This window comes from Meriones unguiculatus, chromosome 3 (genome assembly GCF_030254825.1).
Source record: "Meriones unguiculatus strain TT.TT164.6M chromosome 3, Bangor_MerUng_6.1, whole genome shotgun sequence".
Taxonomy (NCBI): domain Eukaryota; kingdom Metazoa; phylum Chordata; class Mammalia; order Rodentia; family Muridae; genus Meriones; species Meriones unguiculatus.
Window position 1 is genome coordinate 128,416,345 of NC_083351.1, and position 17,780 is coordinate 128,434,124.

At 40.7% G+C, this 17,780-nt stretch overlaps 1 protein-coding gene across 1 annotated transcript in view; it reads right to left on the reverse strand.

The window, feature by feature from the left end:
- Nucleotides 1-4,435: 4,435 nt before the first annotated feature.
- C6 (complement C6) overlaps nucleotides 4,436-17,780 on the reverse strand; it is an 88,770-nt gene continuing 75,425 nt past the window's right edge. Inside the window, exons 16-18 of the mRNA XM_021652336.2 lie at nucleotides 15,641-15,731; nucleotides 11,924-12,165; nucleotides 4,436-4,851 (exon numbers count right to left, since the gene is read on the reverse strand). Of these exons, the coding sequence (XP_021508011.1) occupies nucleotides 4,670-4,851; nucleotides 11,924-12,165; nucleotides 15,641-15,731 (515 nt within the window). The 3' untranslated portion in view covers nucleotides 4,436-4,669. The remainder of the gene's footprint in view (nucleotides 4,852-11,923; nucleotides 12,166-15,640; nucleotides 15,732-17,780) is intronic.

The following is a 17,780-nucleotide window of genomic DNA, read 5'->3' on the forward strand; positions in this document are numbered from 1 at the left end:
AACTTACTCTACATTTTAGCAGTACTTGTTTTCCTAGTCATTGTTCTTCTAGGCATGATTTTATTTTTGTTTTGTTTGGGAATAGGTTTTATGGAGTTTGGTTTGGTCTCAGACTTACTATATAACTGAGGGTGAACTTGAACCTCAATCTCCATGCCTCCATCTCCCAAGTGAGGGGATTACAGGTTTGTGCCTGACTAAAAGCCATTTGTATACATAGAAATTTCACAGTCTGGTTTCCAGGATTTTAACATCATTATTAAAGTCATTTAAAAAAGATATCAGTGCCCTCATACTTTGCTATCATCTGACATGACCATAATTTATTACTAGATATTTAAGGTCTGTCATTGCTTGCTATTATAAATAATGCTGTGATAAACATCCTTGATATAAATCTCTGTATGACTTTCTGTGTACCATCTGTCCTCTAGAGCCCCTTGATTGGTGACATCTACCTTCACTAATTGACAGTGGACATGTGGAGCTAAAACTGTGCAGCCAGAGCTTGTCAAGAAGACAAATAGGGAAGCAGTGGCCTGTCTCACATGCATAAACAGACTGGGTACAAGGATGATTTTGCAGGCCATTTGTTTGGTTAGAAGTAGGATGCTTCATTGATTCCACTTGCAGTGAATTCCAAAAGAACAAAGGTGACCTTAGAGGAAACCAGCCATTTGGAATCCAATTAATCAAGCTTCAGGGTAGTTTGGCATCCAAGACCAACAGAATCATCAGGATCCATCAGATTCTCATCGAGGATTAGGATTTAGGCGAGGATGTGGATGAGGTGTAGCTTGCCAACCTTCAAAGCTAAGCAACACTGAGGATTGTGGAAGTCTTTTGTAGAAAGGAGGGGAAAACCACCTAAAATGTGGCAATCTTTACTGAATATTGGAAGAGGAGCTGTTCAGTAAAGCTGAAGTATCCACTAGAGCACTGGAATTTCAAAATCACGTTCCGACAATGTCCCAGGACCTTGACAAGTTCATACAACCCTTTAAATGGTGGAGTTCACATATTTTGTCAGCATATTACAGAATCAACAAACTCAAAATCTATATTTAAAAAATCTGATTTAATTTTCAGCCCTACAGGCAATGCATACAGAAACAATCTTCTCCATTAGCCTTGGAAGTTAAAGCTCTTACCTTTGATCTATAATTTGTTGAATTGTCTAGGACAGAGTTGGAGATTCCCAATCTAAATTCCAGATATTTAATACACTCTGGTGCTGCTCTCTGCTTCATGATGATAATTTTATTACTAGCTGTTAACACCTATTGTACTAAATTGCTGTATTAATATTAATATCAGAGTGTGAAGAATTCAACTGGTAAATGGTATGCAAATTAGCTTAATGTAGACTTTAATAGGTTAGTGCACTAAAAAAGTTCTTCGAGACAAAAAGTAACTGAAGAGGTAAAAGAACAACTAACATCATTAAAAGGGAAAATAAAATTAAAAGGGAAAGAGAAATACTTTAAAGCAACGGTAACTGGTTTTCAATCAAAAGAATGTTATTGCTGGTGTTATCTTTGATTATACTAGGGACAGTAAACAGGAAATACTTTTAAAAGATTTGTTCTTATTTTTAATGGTCCTTATGCATGTGTTTATACATGTGAATGCAGGTGCCCAAAGGAGTCCCAGAAGAGGGTTGGATCCTGGTGTGTGCAGAAAGAAGGGCTGGACAGGGTCGTGTGGGGATGGAGACAATGCATCCTCAAAGAATGTCCAGGACAGCTGGCATTTTCTGGCAGCTGGAAGAGGCAAGGAAGGACCTCTGGTTTCAGAGTGAACTGGTCCTTAAAACATTGTCCTTCCTATTACTAGCCTGCAGAACTGTCAGAGAACAGATGCTTATTGTTTTAGCCAACCAGTTTGTAGCCCTTGCTTATGAGAGCCCCAGCTTTTGCTATGTTCTGTCAAATTTATTTCTGCTCCCATTAAGTCTGGAAGACCACATAGATTTCTAGTCAGTTTCTGTTTTTAAACATTGGTTCTGTTTTGGCCTTCCACGTCAGAGCTGATATTGCTTTCATAACTTAACTTCACCAGTGGCCACCACCACATAAGGGGGAAGCGCTTCAACATGAAACAGCACCTTCAGGACCCTCTTAGAAATCTCAGCACCACCAGCAGTGTCCTTACTGCTAAGCAGCAGAGAAGCGGCCGGAGCTTGGTTTTTCAAGGAAACAGGAACTGGAAGTCCTTTTCAGAAGCCCCTTAGTGGCTTGTCTGAAAGCTCCTGACTGCAGCTGTCAGCCATCACTGGACGGCTCTTCTGATCACAACTGTGGCAGTCGCATTGTCTGAGCTGCTGACCGCTACCCCAGTTCCTATGCAACCCAATGAGTGTTTGCCGCTGGCTGCTGCTCATTACTGTCCAAGGCAGCTAGTTTTCTTTATTAAAACTGTTCTATCCATGGAGAATGTCTGTGTCCAGTGGTTTCTGCTGTGCCTGCTTACATTCACTGTAAAGGCTCTTGCTCCTCAAATGACTCCCTGGTGGCTTTGGTCATCTGGCTGCGGGGTGGGTGTCTGTTACATTCTTCCTTTTTTAACACCCAGGAGAGAGAAGGGAATTAGAACTCTCACTATGAGTGAACACTGAATGAACGTGCTCACAGGACCATTCCTCTCTCCCGCACTGGGTTCCTTTACTGTCTGAGATCCCTTTCCTAGGGGAGAGTTACGGGATTCAGAGGAGAGCTGAGCCAAGTCGGCATTGAAGAAAGTTTCTAGCCTCTGGCAGCTGGCTCTCTTTGGGATGCGGTCTTATGTGTCCCACTCTTCAGTTGTCTCAGGAATGCTGCAGGCAGGAGGCATACTAGCCTTCACCACGCTCACTTCCGGTAGCGGAAGCGAGTGGGTGGCTTGAGTGGGAGGAGGATGGGCCAGTGAATACTAGGGTAGAAGTCCCACTCAACTCTAATTGCCTAGGAAAATGTGTCTTTTCAAGGTTTTTTTCCTTTCTCATTTTTCTCATTTTATATTACAAGATTTTTAGATGTTGTCAACGTTTTATGATTAGCGAAAGGAGGAAGGGCTGCATTTAATATGCAAAGTGAGGGAAGATTTCTACCAGGTGGCTGTGGCTCACAGCCTCCAACCCCGAAGTGGGAGCCCCAGAGCTGGAGATCAGGAAAGCAGCTCCTACACATCCACGTGTAGGGTAAGAAGTAAGAGCCTACGGTTCTAGGTTATATCCATTCATGGTCCTTGGTTGGAGAATCAGCCTCAGAAAAGACCCGTGTGCCCAGATATATTTGGTCCTTGTGGAGATCCTGTCCTCTCCAGGTCTTACTAACTCCCCCTTCTTTCATATGATTCCCTGCACTCTGTCCAAGATTTGATTATGAGTCTCAGCATCTGCTTGATGCACTTCTAGGTAGAGTCTTTCAGAGGCTCTCTATGGTAGGCTCCTATCCTGTTTCTTGTTTTCTCCTACTTCCAATGTCCATCCTATTTATCTTTCTAAGTGAGGATTGATCATCTTACGCCGGGTCCTCCTTTTTGTTTAGGTTCTTTAGGTATACAGATTTTAGTATGTTTATCCTATGTTATAGGTCTAGTATCCACTAAATGAGTATATACTGTGTGTGTCTTTCTGCTTCTGGGATATGTAGCCCATGGCAGCTCAGTGGGTTACCCTACCTAGTAAGGGGAACAGGGACTGTCTCTGACATGAACTCAGTGGCTGGCTCTTTGATATCCCCCCTCCCCTTGAGGGAGGAACAGCCTTGCTAGGCCACAGAGGAAGACAATGCAGCCAGCCCTATTGAGAGCTGATAAACTAAGGTCAGATGGAAGGGGAGAAGGACCTCCCCTATCAGTGGACTTAGAGAGGGGCAGGGAGGAGATGAGGGAGGGTGAATAGGATTGGGAGGGAATGAGAGAGGGGGCTACAGCTGTGATACAAAGTGAATAAACTAATTAATGTAAAAAATAAAAATTTGGAAAAAAAAAGAGCCTAAGGTTTTGACATTAACTATAAAATCAGGGCAGTTGTGTGGTGATTCATCTCAAAACTAGGTGTTTCTAAAATGTGACCCTCTGATGGTGGCCAGCAGGATGGCCAAGGATGCTCAGTGTGCTTACTACACTGTAGAAACTGAGCGATTACTTGTGAAATGAATACACGAAGGTTGGCTATTTGTAACGCGTATTGTGGACTCTGCAGCTTTCTGTTTATTGATCCATTGCAAATGTGATGGATTTTGTTATTTCTAGTTGTGAGGATCATATTGATCACTGGCTTCAAAGGTCCTCTGAAGTCCCAATGTGTTTTGTGCAATGTAGGAAATTTTACCAGACTGATACAGACATTTCAGCTCAGAAATATGATACAGGACAGCATATGCTAGCATCAGACAGGGTTGCTCAAACGGCAGAGTTGGTGGCAGGGAGATAATATGAAAACAACACAAAATAATTTGTCCAGAAATTTATGGCTATGCCAGTTTGCTCATCATATGACTTTCAAAACATTCTTTTTAAAAAGATTATCATACAAAGTAATGGGTTTTTATCACAGCATCCGTGAACCTACGTGCCGTTATATTTTCTTCCCATCCATTCACTTTCCTCACTCCCTGTCCTCGTGCCCCGCCCTGCTCTTAGAGGCATTGTTTTTGAATAGTAAGTTCATTTTGCAGGAGCTATGCTAATCCAAACACCTCCCAGCATTCAGTATCTCCACCTTCCTGCTAGCACACCTCACGGCTCCCACTGTACAGATGTTTACTGTTCTCCCGCGTGTTGATGATCCCATTTTGACACAGTAGAGTTGGTTTCCATCCTTGGGGCACTGTGGAGGCAACAGGCAGATGCAGTTGGAAGTGTGGGCTGCAATGAAAGAGGCAGTGTGAGTCATCACAGAAAATCCTTTGGGGCTTGCTTTTACTTAACCCTTTTCTATTAGTTCCCTGATGGCAATGGAGAGAAAGCTGAAACTAGGGTGACATCCGAAAGTACCCAACAGTTGCTGGATGGCGAGATAAGAATGTAAGACAGCAGAATGCTCTCATAAGCAAGCATGATTATCCAACTGGGCCACTGTGACCTCTTCTCTGCCTCAGGGGTCACAACCAACCATTGTTTGAACTGCTTTTCTCACTTCACTCTGTTAAACCATTTATACAAGTTCTGTGATGTGTCCTGTCCCTTCTTTTTTTTTTTTTTAGCTTTTATTTTATTTTATTTTTTATACTTTTTATTTTTTTTATATTAATCACAGGATATATACTTTGTATCCCAGCCTTAGCCCCCTCCCTCATTCCTCCCAGTCCTACCTTCCCTCCCTCATCTCCTCCCTGCCCCTTTTCAAATCCACTGATAGGGGAGGACCTCCTCCCCTTCCATCTGACCCTAGTCTAGGTGCTTCTTATTAACATTACAGTTATTATTTACTGGACATGAGCTCTGAAACAATACATTATGCCAAGGACTACCTACTTTATTGAATCCTTACAAGTCTATGACCTGTCCTGTAGAGTTTGCCTGTGATCAAGCAGTTAATAAATGGTAGGGGCAGGTGTTGTAATAAGTGACCCAAAAGCCTCATCATGTTGATATAACTATGTCATATTTACTCATTTCATACTAAAATATTGGTTGTACCTGTGTTTTTAACAAGCAGTTAATTTGGATGCTTCTCCTGTGAGAGCTGTCTTTGGAAGCATCTAACTGCTGCGTAATTCATACAAATCTTGCGTTCAGGAAACGGTTTTTATTTCGTGTGTGTGTGTGTGTGTGTGTGTGTGTGTGTGTGTGTGTGTAGAGGACAGGGATTGCCAACAGATGTCTTTCCTGGATTGCTCTCTACCTTATTTTATACAGGGAGAGTGTCTGGTTGAACTCAGAACTTGCCTATTTCAGCTAGTCTAAAGCTAACCAGAGAAGGTAATAGTACTGGGAAATCTCGCTCATTGTCCGAAGAATGGAGTTGGAGAAAGTCAAGGCATTGTTTGATCTTGTATAAGAAAATCATTTCTGTCAGGTTTTGGGAAGGCATCACCAGCATTTTTTCTGTGTTATTATGACTTACATGCACCAAACCTGTTTATTTTCAGCACATAAGAGCCATTCCTACCCTGTCTAGCAACGGATCCTTCAACACTCAGTTCTCACACTTCCACGCTTATAAAATCCAGGTCATAAGACTCTCCTCCGTCTCACAGTTCTCATCACACTGCTTTGCATTAAAGTGAGTCATGCAAGAACTGTTTAATGTAAGTTCTCCAAGGACTGTGAACAATCAGAGGAAAACAAAGAGTCCTTTATGCTCAGCCCTCACCAGACTGTGCGGAAACTTCCATAGGTGGGATGCCTAATGGGTTTTTGTTGAACGAATTTCCCCTTCCTGTTGGTTGGTAGTGGATATTTCTGAAATTCAGACAGAACATTTAATATCCATAAAAATAGGTTCCCTAAGGGAGCCATTTCTTTTCTAAGTTTTGAAAAGAGAACATCTTACTTCTTTGATATTTCACTTTAGATTCTTTTTTTTTTGAAAAATCATTTTATATAGGGAAGGAAAAGAGTAGCAAAGAGCACAGTGTAATCACGAACATAGTTTAAGCAAGATGGCATTCAGTTCAATTTAACATTATTTGGACCACAATTTGCAGTGTGCGGGTTGGGTATAAAATGCATTTTCCAAATTCCTCTTTCTTTGTAAGTACATTAGTGTTTGCTACTCCCAGCGTAATTCACTGTGGTGTTGACTTTTGATCAGTTAAAGATGGGCAGAGATGTGATCGGATATTTTATGATTGGATTTGAGGCCTAATCCACAGGAGCTATTTCATGCCTGGTATTCTAAAACTGGTTAAAAGCCCATAGCTGGAAAGGTCATAGGCTTGAGGAGCAGTGTGAGTGTGTGTGTGTGTGTGTGTGTGTGTGTGTGTGTGTGTGATGTCCCTGATGTTCTTTTGTTAAACAGATATTGTCAAACTGCCTTCTAAATAATTATTTGTACACCAAAAGTTAGTGCTGCTCTCAACCTTGGACCAAGAAGCTTCTTTTTGTCATGCACAGTCAATGTAGGGACTCATAGTTGGTGGAAGTGCTGAGAATAGGAGACCTTGAATTCTCAGCCCTAAGTAGGACATTTATGTCATCCAACCCTATTAAAAAAGGCTCAGGGGATATCAAAACAGAGAGGATGGGAAGAATTTAAGAGCTGGAGGATGGGGTGGAACACTGTTGGGATGCTGTTCTCTGAAAATAATGTGGCCATGCACTTACGAACTCAGGACAGTGGTAGCTATCCAAGTAAGACCTTCATGAAACAACCAGTCAAAAGGCAGGGGGGCTCATAGGATAAGGAGCTCTTGGCAATTGTTGCATGCTGGGGGAAAGGGAATCATTTTTCCACTTGTTTGTGGCTGTTGGTAGGCTTTCCATGCTCAGGTGGATGGCTCCGCAACCATGCAGGAAGCAGGAATTGTAGTTAGTGAGTTATGGATGATGAGGACGAGGATGAGGATGAGAAGGATGAGGAGGATGAAGATGAGAAGGATGATGATGAGGAGGAGACATGAGGGAGGAGGGGGGAGTACTGTGAGTATGGCTGAGGAGAGTGAGGGGGAAGTTTGATTTGGATATTTTGAAGATACATTGTATACATGCATAAAATTGCCAAAAAAGTAAATAAAAATAGAAAATAGTACTGAGGCTGAGCATTTCTTTAAAAAAAAAAGTGCTTTTAGTTATTTGACTATGTGCAGAAGCAAACTTATTTTTTTAATTATATAGGTAAACATTTTTTTATTAAGAACTGCTTATATATTAGCTTGGTTACCCCAAACATTCCATTAGTTTGAGAATTACTGATTAAGTATTCAAACTTTTTAGTATTCGTTTAAAGAAAGAACTTGTGTTCAGAGCATCTGTGGCAGGACAGTGTGACAGAGTCACTGTCACTTTACCAGTGACAGGACACTGGTAAAGCAGATATTTCAATGAGGTTGTATTGCAGCAATTATTTTCAAGCCACACTGATTTGAGTAGAATAATTCATGGAAAAATAATAAAACAAAATCTTTTTAAAGGAAGAATTCCATAAAGATCTTCCATATTGCAAAGAAAGGAAAATAACTTTAAGTATTTCCCTGAATCCAGACTTAAAAATTTGCTTGAATTTGAACCACCAATATTGTCCTGACATTCTCCCTCATTTGAGTTACTATAAAGACAGCCAACTCCACTAACAAGTCAGAGAACATTTAAGAAAAATCATGTGCTGTCCAAATCCCTTTTATTTATGTATTTTTTGGAGGAGGAACTTTGAGACAGTCTCACATGCCAGCCTGGCATGGGAATCATCATTTAGTACTGGTTGGTCTTGAACTCACCTAATCCTCCTGCATCAGCATCTTAAATCCTAGGATCACAGATGTGAGCTTCCATGACCGGCTCTCTCTCTTTCTGACAATAATATCCTTCTATTACATTTCTTAGTGGGAATGGTTGTATTTAAATACAGAAAGAATTCTGTATAATTCTTGCAGTTCTCTTCTACCTCAACATACTGTTTCTGAGTGATATGCCAGGTGATTCATATTGTTGGTCAAATAGCTAAAATATTGATATGAGAGGTTTTATCTCTAAGAGATTTCATAATGGCTAGAACTGGGTAAAATATGAAGCAGGCCACTGTTTTCTGTCTCTTGTGTCGAATTGCCCTGGTCACATGTGGCATGGAGGTTAAAGCAAGAGCTCCATCAGATGGCCTACGCTTTGTGAAGCCATTGTCTTCTTTCTGTTATTGGCACAGCTTGTAGCCTGCTAAAGATGATGATTTTTATCATCAGTTTTAAAGTGATCAGGACGAGAATGGATTTGGGCAAGATGTTTCCTCTTTTTTCAGAGATGGAGAGATGAAAGGAGGTACTTACAAACATGAGATGGTTTTAGACGGAACAACTCCACAGATTTCCAGTGTGTGCTTTACTCCCAAGTATTAGGTTACATTTCTTGAAAATGTGTCATAAGGGGAATATGGATGCCTATTGATTCTGTTAAATCCTAATCTCCGTTTTTATAAATTGTATGAAACAGTCCATTTCAGGGGTGTATGTTTTTTTGGAGCTGATGCAGTGCCATGAAGACTCTACTTTCTTTCAGCTCACAAATGTGATGCCAACAGCAATACATTAAGGAAAATGGGAGTGCAATGGCACATCTTAGCAATAAATTGACAGGTTATAAAGGAGTGAGGACTGCAAGGTTTGGTGAGAGTGTCAGTGGGTGAGTAGCATATGTGATAAAGTGGAGCGTATTATCACAGAAACACTTCTGGAAAGTACTTTAATGCATTCTGTCAGTTACCATTTTATACTTTAAAATTATATTTATGGAGAGGTTCTGGGAGAAGTTTGGGAAATGGGAAGAATATGATAAAAGCATATTATAAGGAACTGTCAATACATAAATAAAAACACCATCAAATATTATTCACTTTTAATTTTCATTTTCTAAGGCATATGTTAAAGAAAGAATTTTAGATTAACAAAACCTTTTTTGACACATTTATCTGTAATAGCACTGTTTATAATACCAACCTATCAGGGAAAAGTTAATCTAATTAAACATTGCATAAATAAATCATATTTAAAATTTGCATGCAGACTCTTGTAGACATTAAAAATTATGTGACAGTAATATCAGGAACAGAAATTATATCTATATCATGCTTTATTAAATGAACACATCAATTTATAGAATATTATATAAAATATTTCCCATTTAATATTTTGTGAATATGTATTGTTTACAGCGTAGCACCTGAGATGTGTGAGGCACCAGGAACAATTTTTTGGTGGGGCTGGCTGTCTTTATAGTGACTCAAATGAGGGAGACTGTGAGTAAAATATTGGTAGTTTAATTTCAAGCAATTTTGAGCAAATAGTCCTTTCTGGCCAATAGGAGTCATTTACTTGCTAAGCTGTGCTCTGAGAATGAGAATCTACCTCTGGGTGAGAAAGGACACTGTATGCATGGGTCACAGAGCTTTTTGTGGACATCTGGTTGACCTCATAGTGAGAAGAGAAGCAAGTAGAAGATCAAAGATTGTTTCATAGGGGAAAACCTTGCGCTCAGAATGTTTGATTGAATAATACTGCTAGTCCTGCATAGTGCCTGCCAGTCACTAGTAGAAGAATTAAAGAAATTTAGGGAAAAAGTTTCATCAATTGGTGTCACATTAAAACCCGGTCTGATCTAGATAGCACTGTTGGCTCAACTGAGTACCAAACAACAGGGAAAAATTAGGTAATTCTCATGAAGACTCTTCAACTGGGGTATGGAAAGGGCTTGAAACTGGAGGGCAGATCAGTGTTCCTCTTACTGCAGTGGTTCCGACTCTTTTTTTCTTTCTTTCTTTCTTTCTTTCTTTCTTTCTTTCTTTCTTTCTTCCTTTCTTTCCTTCCTACCATTTCTAATGCTTTGGCTCATTCATAGAGATCCTCAATGTTGTAGTGACTCCCCACCATAAAATTATTTTCATTGCTATTTCATAACTGTAATTCTGTTCCTATTATGAATTATAATGGAAACATCTGTGTTCTCTTTTTTAATTTAATTTTATCTACATATTTATTTATTATAATTTATTCACTTTGTATCCCTGCTGCAGCCCCCTCCCTCATCTCCTCCCGGTCCCACCCACCCTCCTTCTTCTTCCCCTATGCTCTTCCCCTAGTCCCCTTATAGGGAGGTCCTCCTCCCTTTCTATCTGACCCTAGCTTATCAGGTCTCATCAAGGCTGGCTGCATCGTCTTCCTGTGTGGCCTGGTAAGGCTGAACCCCCCCAGAGGGAGGTGATCAAAGAGCCAGCCACTGAGTTCATGTCAGAGACATCTCCTGTACCCCTTACAAGGGAACCCACTTGGAAACTGAACAGCCAATGAGCTTCCTTTGAACAGGGGGTCTAGGTCCTCTCCATGCCTGGTCCTTGGTTGGAGTATTGGTCTCTGCAGGGACCCCTGGGTCCTCTTTGCCTCTGTTGGTCTCCTTGTGGAGCTCCTGTCCCTTCCAGGCTTTCTATGTCCCCCTTCTGGAATACTACTCAGTAATTAAAAACAAGGAAATCATGAAATTTCCAGGCAAATGATGGGAACTAGAAAAGATCATCCTGAGTGACGTAACCCAGAAGCAGAAAGACACAAATGATATATACTCATTTATAGGTGAATATTAGCCACATCATATAGGATAAACATACTAAAATCTATAGCCCTAAAGAACTGAACAACAAGGAGGACCCTAGGGAAGATGCTTAATCCTCATTCAGAAGGGCAAACAGGGTAGACATAGGAAGTAGGAGAAGACAAGGAACAGGACAGGAGCCTTCCACAGAGGGCCTCTGAAAGACTCTACCCATCAAGGTATCTAAGGAGATACTGAGACTCATAGCCAGACTTTGGGCAGAGTGCAGTAAACCTTATGGAAGAAGGGAGAGATGAAAGACCTGGAGGGGACAGGAGCTCCACAAGGAGAGCAACAGAACCAAAACTCCTGGACCCAAGAGGGCCTGCAGAGACTGATACTCCAAATAAGGAATATCTGTGTTTTCTGATGGTCTTAGGTGACCCCTGTGAAAGGCCCCAAAGGGTCATGACTCACATGTTGAGAAGCACTGTCTCTCAGGGTTCTAAGCATACTACTGTGCACATGAGCATAGGAAAAGACTAGAACGGCATACACCTGAATTGTTGAGGTAGTTACTTTAAATGTGTGGTTGGTTATCTTTTGCCTTTTCTGTTTAGAGCATTAAAGTTTTAAGACCACTCTAAACAAGTTTTGATTGAAGTCATGTGCATATAAACACGATGCGGAAGTGTGGAGGGAATGTGCCGTGCCGCCAGAGCAGAGCTGAGAGCATTTCTAGCATATATTTACCGCGGTAGCTTACCCGAACATTTCTCCCAGTCATAGCAGGTGTCGTGGCCACAGGATACCCTCTGTGTGCTGTTCAATGCGAGCTTTAGCCTCTCAAGACCCCATTCCAACTGTGGGCCTTCTTGGCAGGAGCCGGCGTGGACAAAGTGGAACTGGTTGCTGTTTAAACACTTTTCAGCCAAAAATTTGCAAGCAGAGGAGGTGGAGTACCGGCTGGATCCCACATCAAATATACAGAGATCTTCTGAATAATTGCTGTCCGAGGAAGGGAAGCAAATGTTACGTTTGAGGGCAGGCAATACAGACGGTATGTATAGAGGGCTAGCCGCTCAGGTTTTCTTCACCAGTTTCCCCACCCTCCATGGTCAGTTTCTCACCTTCCTCCTCCCCCTCCCCCTCATTTTTTCTAGTATTGTTTCCAAGACTTATCTTTTTGATCTTCCATCTTAATCTTGCTTGGCACTGCTTGCAACTGAATTCAAGTTGGTCAACTGAATAACCAATATTTTTCTATGGCTAACTCCAACCAGTTGTTCTGTTCTATGTTCCCAACCCCCTACGTCTCCCTTTATTGACTGGCAATTACAGCAATTGAATTTCTAAACTCTTAAGATTATTTTCTTGCTAGAACCCAACAGAATTACATTCTTTCTCTTCTCTACTTATTTCAAGTGTAGTTTTGGCTTATCCTGGTCAATGTAGCCCAGGACCTTCTTGCAACTCCAAAATACTACTTAGTTGTTGCAATAGTTTAACACAAGCCGTACAATGTCTATACCACTCTATAACATTTTAAATGTGTTTGTGCTGTGGTTTAGAGCATGAGGCTTTAAATCGTTTCTTGACTGACTTGCTTCACCTCCATAGATAAGAGAAGGATTCCTGCTACTGTGAATGTAATACAAGATCCATTTTTTCTCTTAGCTGAGAGAACAAATCTCTTTGATTACTTCAAATCTGAGTTCTTCTTGTGGAGTCTGTTTTAGAGTTAACAGTCAGTGTGTAAAGTTAATTCCAGAAAGTGGAGCTTATCTCCTAGAACAAAATCCTACTTTCTCTGTTCAGAAATGAGCCGTGGGCTAGCTACTCTCAACACCTTCATGCCTAATAAAGGGAACTGATGGTGAAAGGGTTAGACTAACTTTGTAACCTATATGTCTTCTAAAGCCTATAGTTTTGAGTTTTAGGTCCAGGTTAAGCTAAAGCCTCTTAGTACCTTTCCAGAGAGTGAAGGAATGTGACCCTATCCGTGAGGACAGATATAAAAAAAAGGGCAAGCAAGCAATGACCTTCACTCAGCAAAAGAAGGACCAGACCCTTGTCCTTGAGATAGCGTTTCTTAGCAACGAACCTAGACTTCTTCTGAGTAGCTTTTGACCTCTAGCCAAGAGCCCGCAGCCCTAACCTTCAAGGATAAGCTAACCACCCCCACCTTCAATTGCAGCTGCATCCACACTTGGCAGGACTGGCCAAGCTTGAACACCTAAGACTAACCAATTATCTTACTTTATATCTTCCTCATCCAATCCTAAATTGCCAAGACTGCAACTTCAAATTTCCCGCAATTTTTCTTTTAAAAACCTAAAGGCCTTTGTCTCCCGGTGCCACTCTTTGCTGACCAGCAGGGGTGACCCCATTGTACAATGGTTAATAAACCTCTTGCTTTTGCAATGAGTCTTGGTCTGGGGGAGTTTCTGGGAAGGGCGCGATTGAACTCCTGAGCTGTGAGACCCCAGGTCTTACAATGGTACAGGAAGGACTAGAGGGTATACCATGTGTGTGGTGTACTCTCTGGGGGTAGTGTATATGCTTAAGATCTGGTATTGCACAGACACAGAAAGAAGCTCCCTCTCTTTAAAGGAAAGTGCAGATAATGTGAATAGTTTCCAGAAACCTTGTGGTACTAGGACTCCAAGAGGAAGAAGCTATTTGTGGAAAAATCTAAGAGCCACCTTTGGGCTGATAGATGTTGGTGGGATTATGGAGAAAAGACACACTGTGTTCACCCAAATGATGGAGGGGGACCTGGTGCTTACAGATATTTGTTTACGTTTGCACAGAGGAGCTTGGGAGCTAGTGCATGTTAAAAGTGACACTTTCACAGTGTTGTGTAGTCTGTTGACTTCCTCTTGGAACATTAACTCTGTTACTATATCAGGAAACGAATATAATTTTATTCAGAGAGTGTTAACAAGATAAAAGAAGAGGTGGGTTTTCCAAGAAAGCAGAGCTAAGCAAATGTTTCCACTTTCAGTCTTCCTTCGTGCGCCAGTAGAGTAATCTCAGGCCATGAAATAATTTTAAAGGTGGCAAAACATAAAAAGGGAAGGAATCTCTGTTTTACCTGAAATGAGTGACCCATGCTTTACTTTTCTACTGCTGTGATCAAACACTGTGACCAAGACAGCTTATTTTAAAAAAGTGTTTAATTTGGGACTAACTGTTCCAGAGGGTTAGAGTCCTGGCCACCATGGCAGGGAGCATGGCAATGGGAAAGTAGGCATGGTGCTGGAGCAGCAGCAGAGAGCTCACATCTTAATCCAGAAGGGTGAAACAGAGAGAGAGAGGAAGGGAGGGAGGGAGTGAGTGAGCGAGCGAGCAAGGGCACTAATTGGAAACGGGCTTTTGAAACCTCTAAGCCTGACCTCCAGTGACAATTCTTCTTCAATAAGACCATTATCTCATATCCTTTCCCAAACAGTTCCACACACTGGGGACCAAGTATTCAAATATATGAGCTTATGAGGGGCATTCTCATCCTACCTACCATTCTTTGCTCACTTTTTTTTTGTTTGTGAGATAAAGACATAAAGTTTTATCAATGGATGATACTTGGGATTTCTTTCACATTCAGCTGAGATGATTTCTTTAAATGTAATAAGCAATATTGATACCTTTGGATTTGTTCAGTGAAGAAAAGGTAGTTATAGCAACAGAGAGGAGACAGCAGTAAGTCATAGAAATCACCTGGGAATATCTAGTTTCTCTATGCTTTCTGCTCTAGTCTGAAAGAAATGTGTGTGTGTGTGTGTGTGTGTGTGTGTGATGTGGCATGTATGTGTATTTGTGTGTGGAGTGTATATGTTTGTACGGCATGTATGTATATGAGGATGTATATGAGGTATGTGTATATGTTTGTGTGGTGTGGGTATGTATGTGGTATATGTATGTTTGGGTGTGGTTTGTGAGTATATGTTTGTATGAGCTGTGTATATATGTTTGTGTGGTATGTGTGTATGTATACTCAACACTTTCTTAGTTCCAACTTATTGGAGTTACTGCCTTTAACTATACTCAGTTAGAAAGGGAAGGCTTTGACATAGTTGAGTTTGAAAGTTTAAAAGGACAAAAGCAATTTTTTTAACACAAAAATAAACTGCTAAAATAAACAAAAGTAATATGAACTTAGGGAGCCAGGCTGAGACATACTGAAAACAAACAAACAAACAAACAAAAAAACAAAACTTTCTCCCTGAAAAGGTATATGAGGAAGTTTGAAGGGAGGAAAGTGAAGGAGGAAATGGCTTAATTATATCATAATCTCAAAAATAAAATAAATAATTGAAAAGAGCTTGCTCTCCAATAGTAGTAGACATATTCAACTCAACATAGAAGTTTCACTTATGTGAAAATTAATGTCTCATGCTTGTGTGTCAAGCCAGTTTCTTCATCAAACTGGCTATACCAGATTGGTTTCTTGGATTTGCAGATACACTTTAGTGTTTCATACCTACAGTCTTCTTCTGGAGACATACAGATACACTCGGATCCTGACTGTTTTTGTCCTGGTTGACAAAGCCCCTTTGATTTTGTCAGAATATCTGAAACAAAAGAAAGACAGCAGTAAGTCATAGAAGTCCCTCTGGGACCATCTGGTGTCTCTATGCTTTCTGCTGCAGTATGACAGAACTAGCAAATATGTGTGTGTGTGTGTGTGTGTGTGTGTGTGTGTGTATGTGGTGTGGCATGTGTGTTTATTTGTGTGTGGTGTGTGTATGTTTGTGTGGTGTGTATGTATATGAGATATGTATTTATGTTTGTGTGGTGTGTGTGTATATGTAAAAGAATTAATTTCATTTGTCTTTTAGATACTTATGGATCATTTATATGCTCTGGCATCTCTGCTGTGGTATGAGATGGGACTGAGTGAGCTGTGTGTCACACTCTTTCCTTAGGGGGGGCAGACAGATCAAGCAAGCACAGTAATACACAGAGAATTGCTAACAATATTATCAGTGATATTAAAGGGAAAGCATGCAATCAGAGAAATTGATGTTCCTAGGAAGCCTCGGAACAGTGACGTGTGTATAGCAGGGAGAGGGTGTGGAGACTGTTGGAACCAGAGGGAACATCACGTATGAAAATGTTCAGAACGGAGACAGCATGTGACTTTCCTGGAACTGAGATGAGGCCAGTGTGGCTGAGCACAGAAAAGCAAAAGCATGAAAAAAGACGTAGCCCCAGAAATGGTACATGATGGGAGTTATGGGTTTTAATAAGGCTGTCCTCCCTTTATTATCAAAGCAGTATGTCTTTGATAGCTTGTAAGCAAAGGAGCATATGACAAAAGCAGGTCTGGATTTTGAAAACAAGATAGGCTCTGACTTCTGTGGAAAAATAGTTTGGGAAGGTATGGGGAAAAGGGCTATGGTACATAATCTGTAGTGTAATCATAGTGATTCAGGTACAAAAGGACGATACTTTAGAACAAGGTGCCAGATGTGAAAGAAGAGAGAAGTACATAAATTATATATAATGTATGTAGCAAAGTAGCATGAAGTATATGTGTATGTGTGTTAAAATAAAATCTGTTAACATTATGGTCAGTTATGATAGCAATCAAGCTTAATTCTCAGTGACTAGCTTATGCTAAAGAAGAGGAGCTGGGGCATTTTCTGAAAGAGAAAATATCAGAGGATAGTTCATTTCAGGCAGGGAAACATGATGAATCAAGACCTCTTTCTACTCATGGTGAGTTTGTAGTATTTTTAGCATATCCAAACAAAATACCCTTAGAGAAACTTGGGTATTCCTGTTTAGAACTCAGCAGGGAAATCTTGTGTTAAGGATTAAATGTATTAAGTCTGTGAGGAAATCGTTAAGGCTGCAGATGAGAGTAGGATCCCCCAGAACAAGAATGCAACATTAGGTGGTGGGCAGATCTTAGTCTAAGGAAATTTCAACACTTAATGTTCTTGCATAGGCAGGAACCCATGAAAAACAAGGAAACAGCTAGGGAGGTATGAATGAAAAAAAATAGATGTGTTGCTGGGTGGTGGTAATGCCTGTGCATGCTTTTAATCCCAACACCCGGAGGGCAGAGGCAGCAGAACTCTGAGTTCCAGGCCAGCCTGGTCTACAAAGTGACTCCACGACAGCCAGGACTGCACAGAGAAACCATGTCTCAGAAACAAATAAAAACAAACAAACAAACAAACAAACACCACCCCAAACCAAAATCAAAACCACCACCAACAACAAAAAATGATGTGTCTTGGAACATATGTGGAGAAATTCAACACAGTTGAAAACTGCTGGGAGGTAAGAGAATGCAAGAACAAACACATCTCTGAGATCCAGCTTTATGGTGTTCACTCTAAGAACCTTGCAATTTGGTGTTGGTGTTGGGGGTAATGGCTTGAAAGTCTGACTTTTATACAAGACAAATGTAGCTGTTGATCCAAGCATATATTCAATGTATTAGGATTATGTATGGTTAACAAAAAAAGGAAAGAAAAAAGAGGAAGAAAAGAGTGAGGGAGGTGGGTGGGAGAAGGAGAGCTCTAAATGAAAAGAGAAAAGAAAAACAAAACAGTGGTTCTTTGATGAGTCTCAAGAGGTTTGGTTTGTTAGTAATTCAGGAGAAAAGA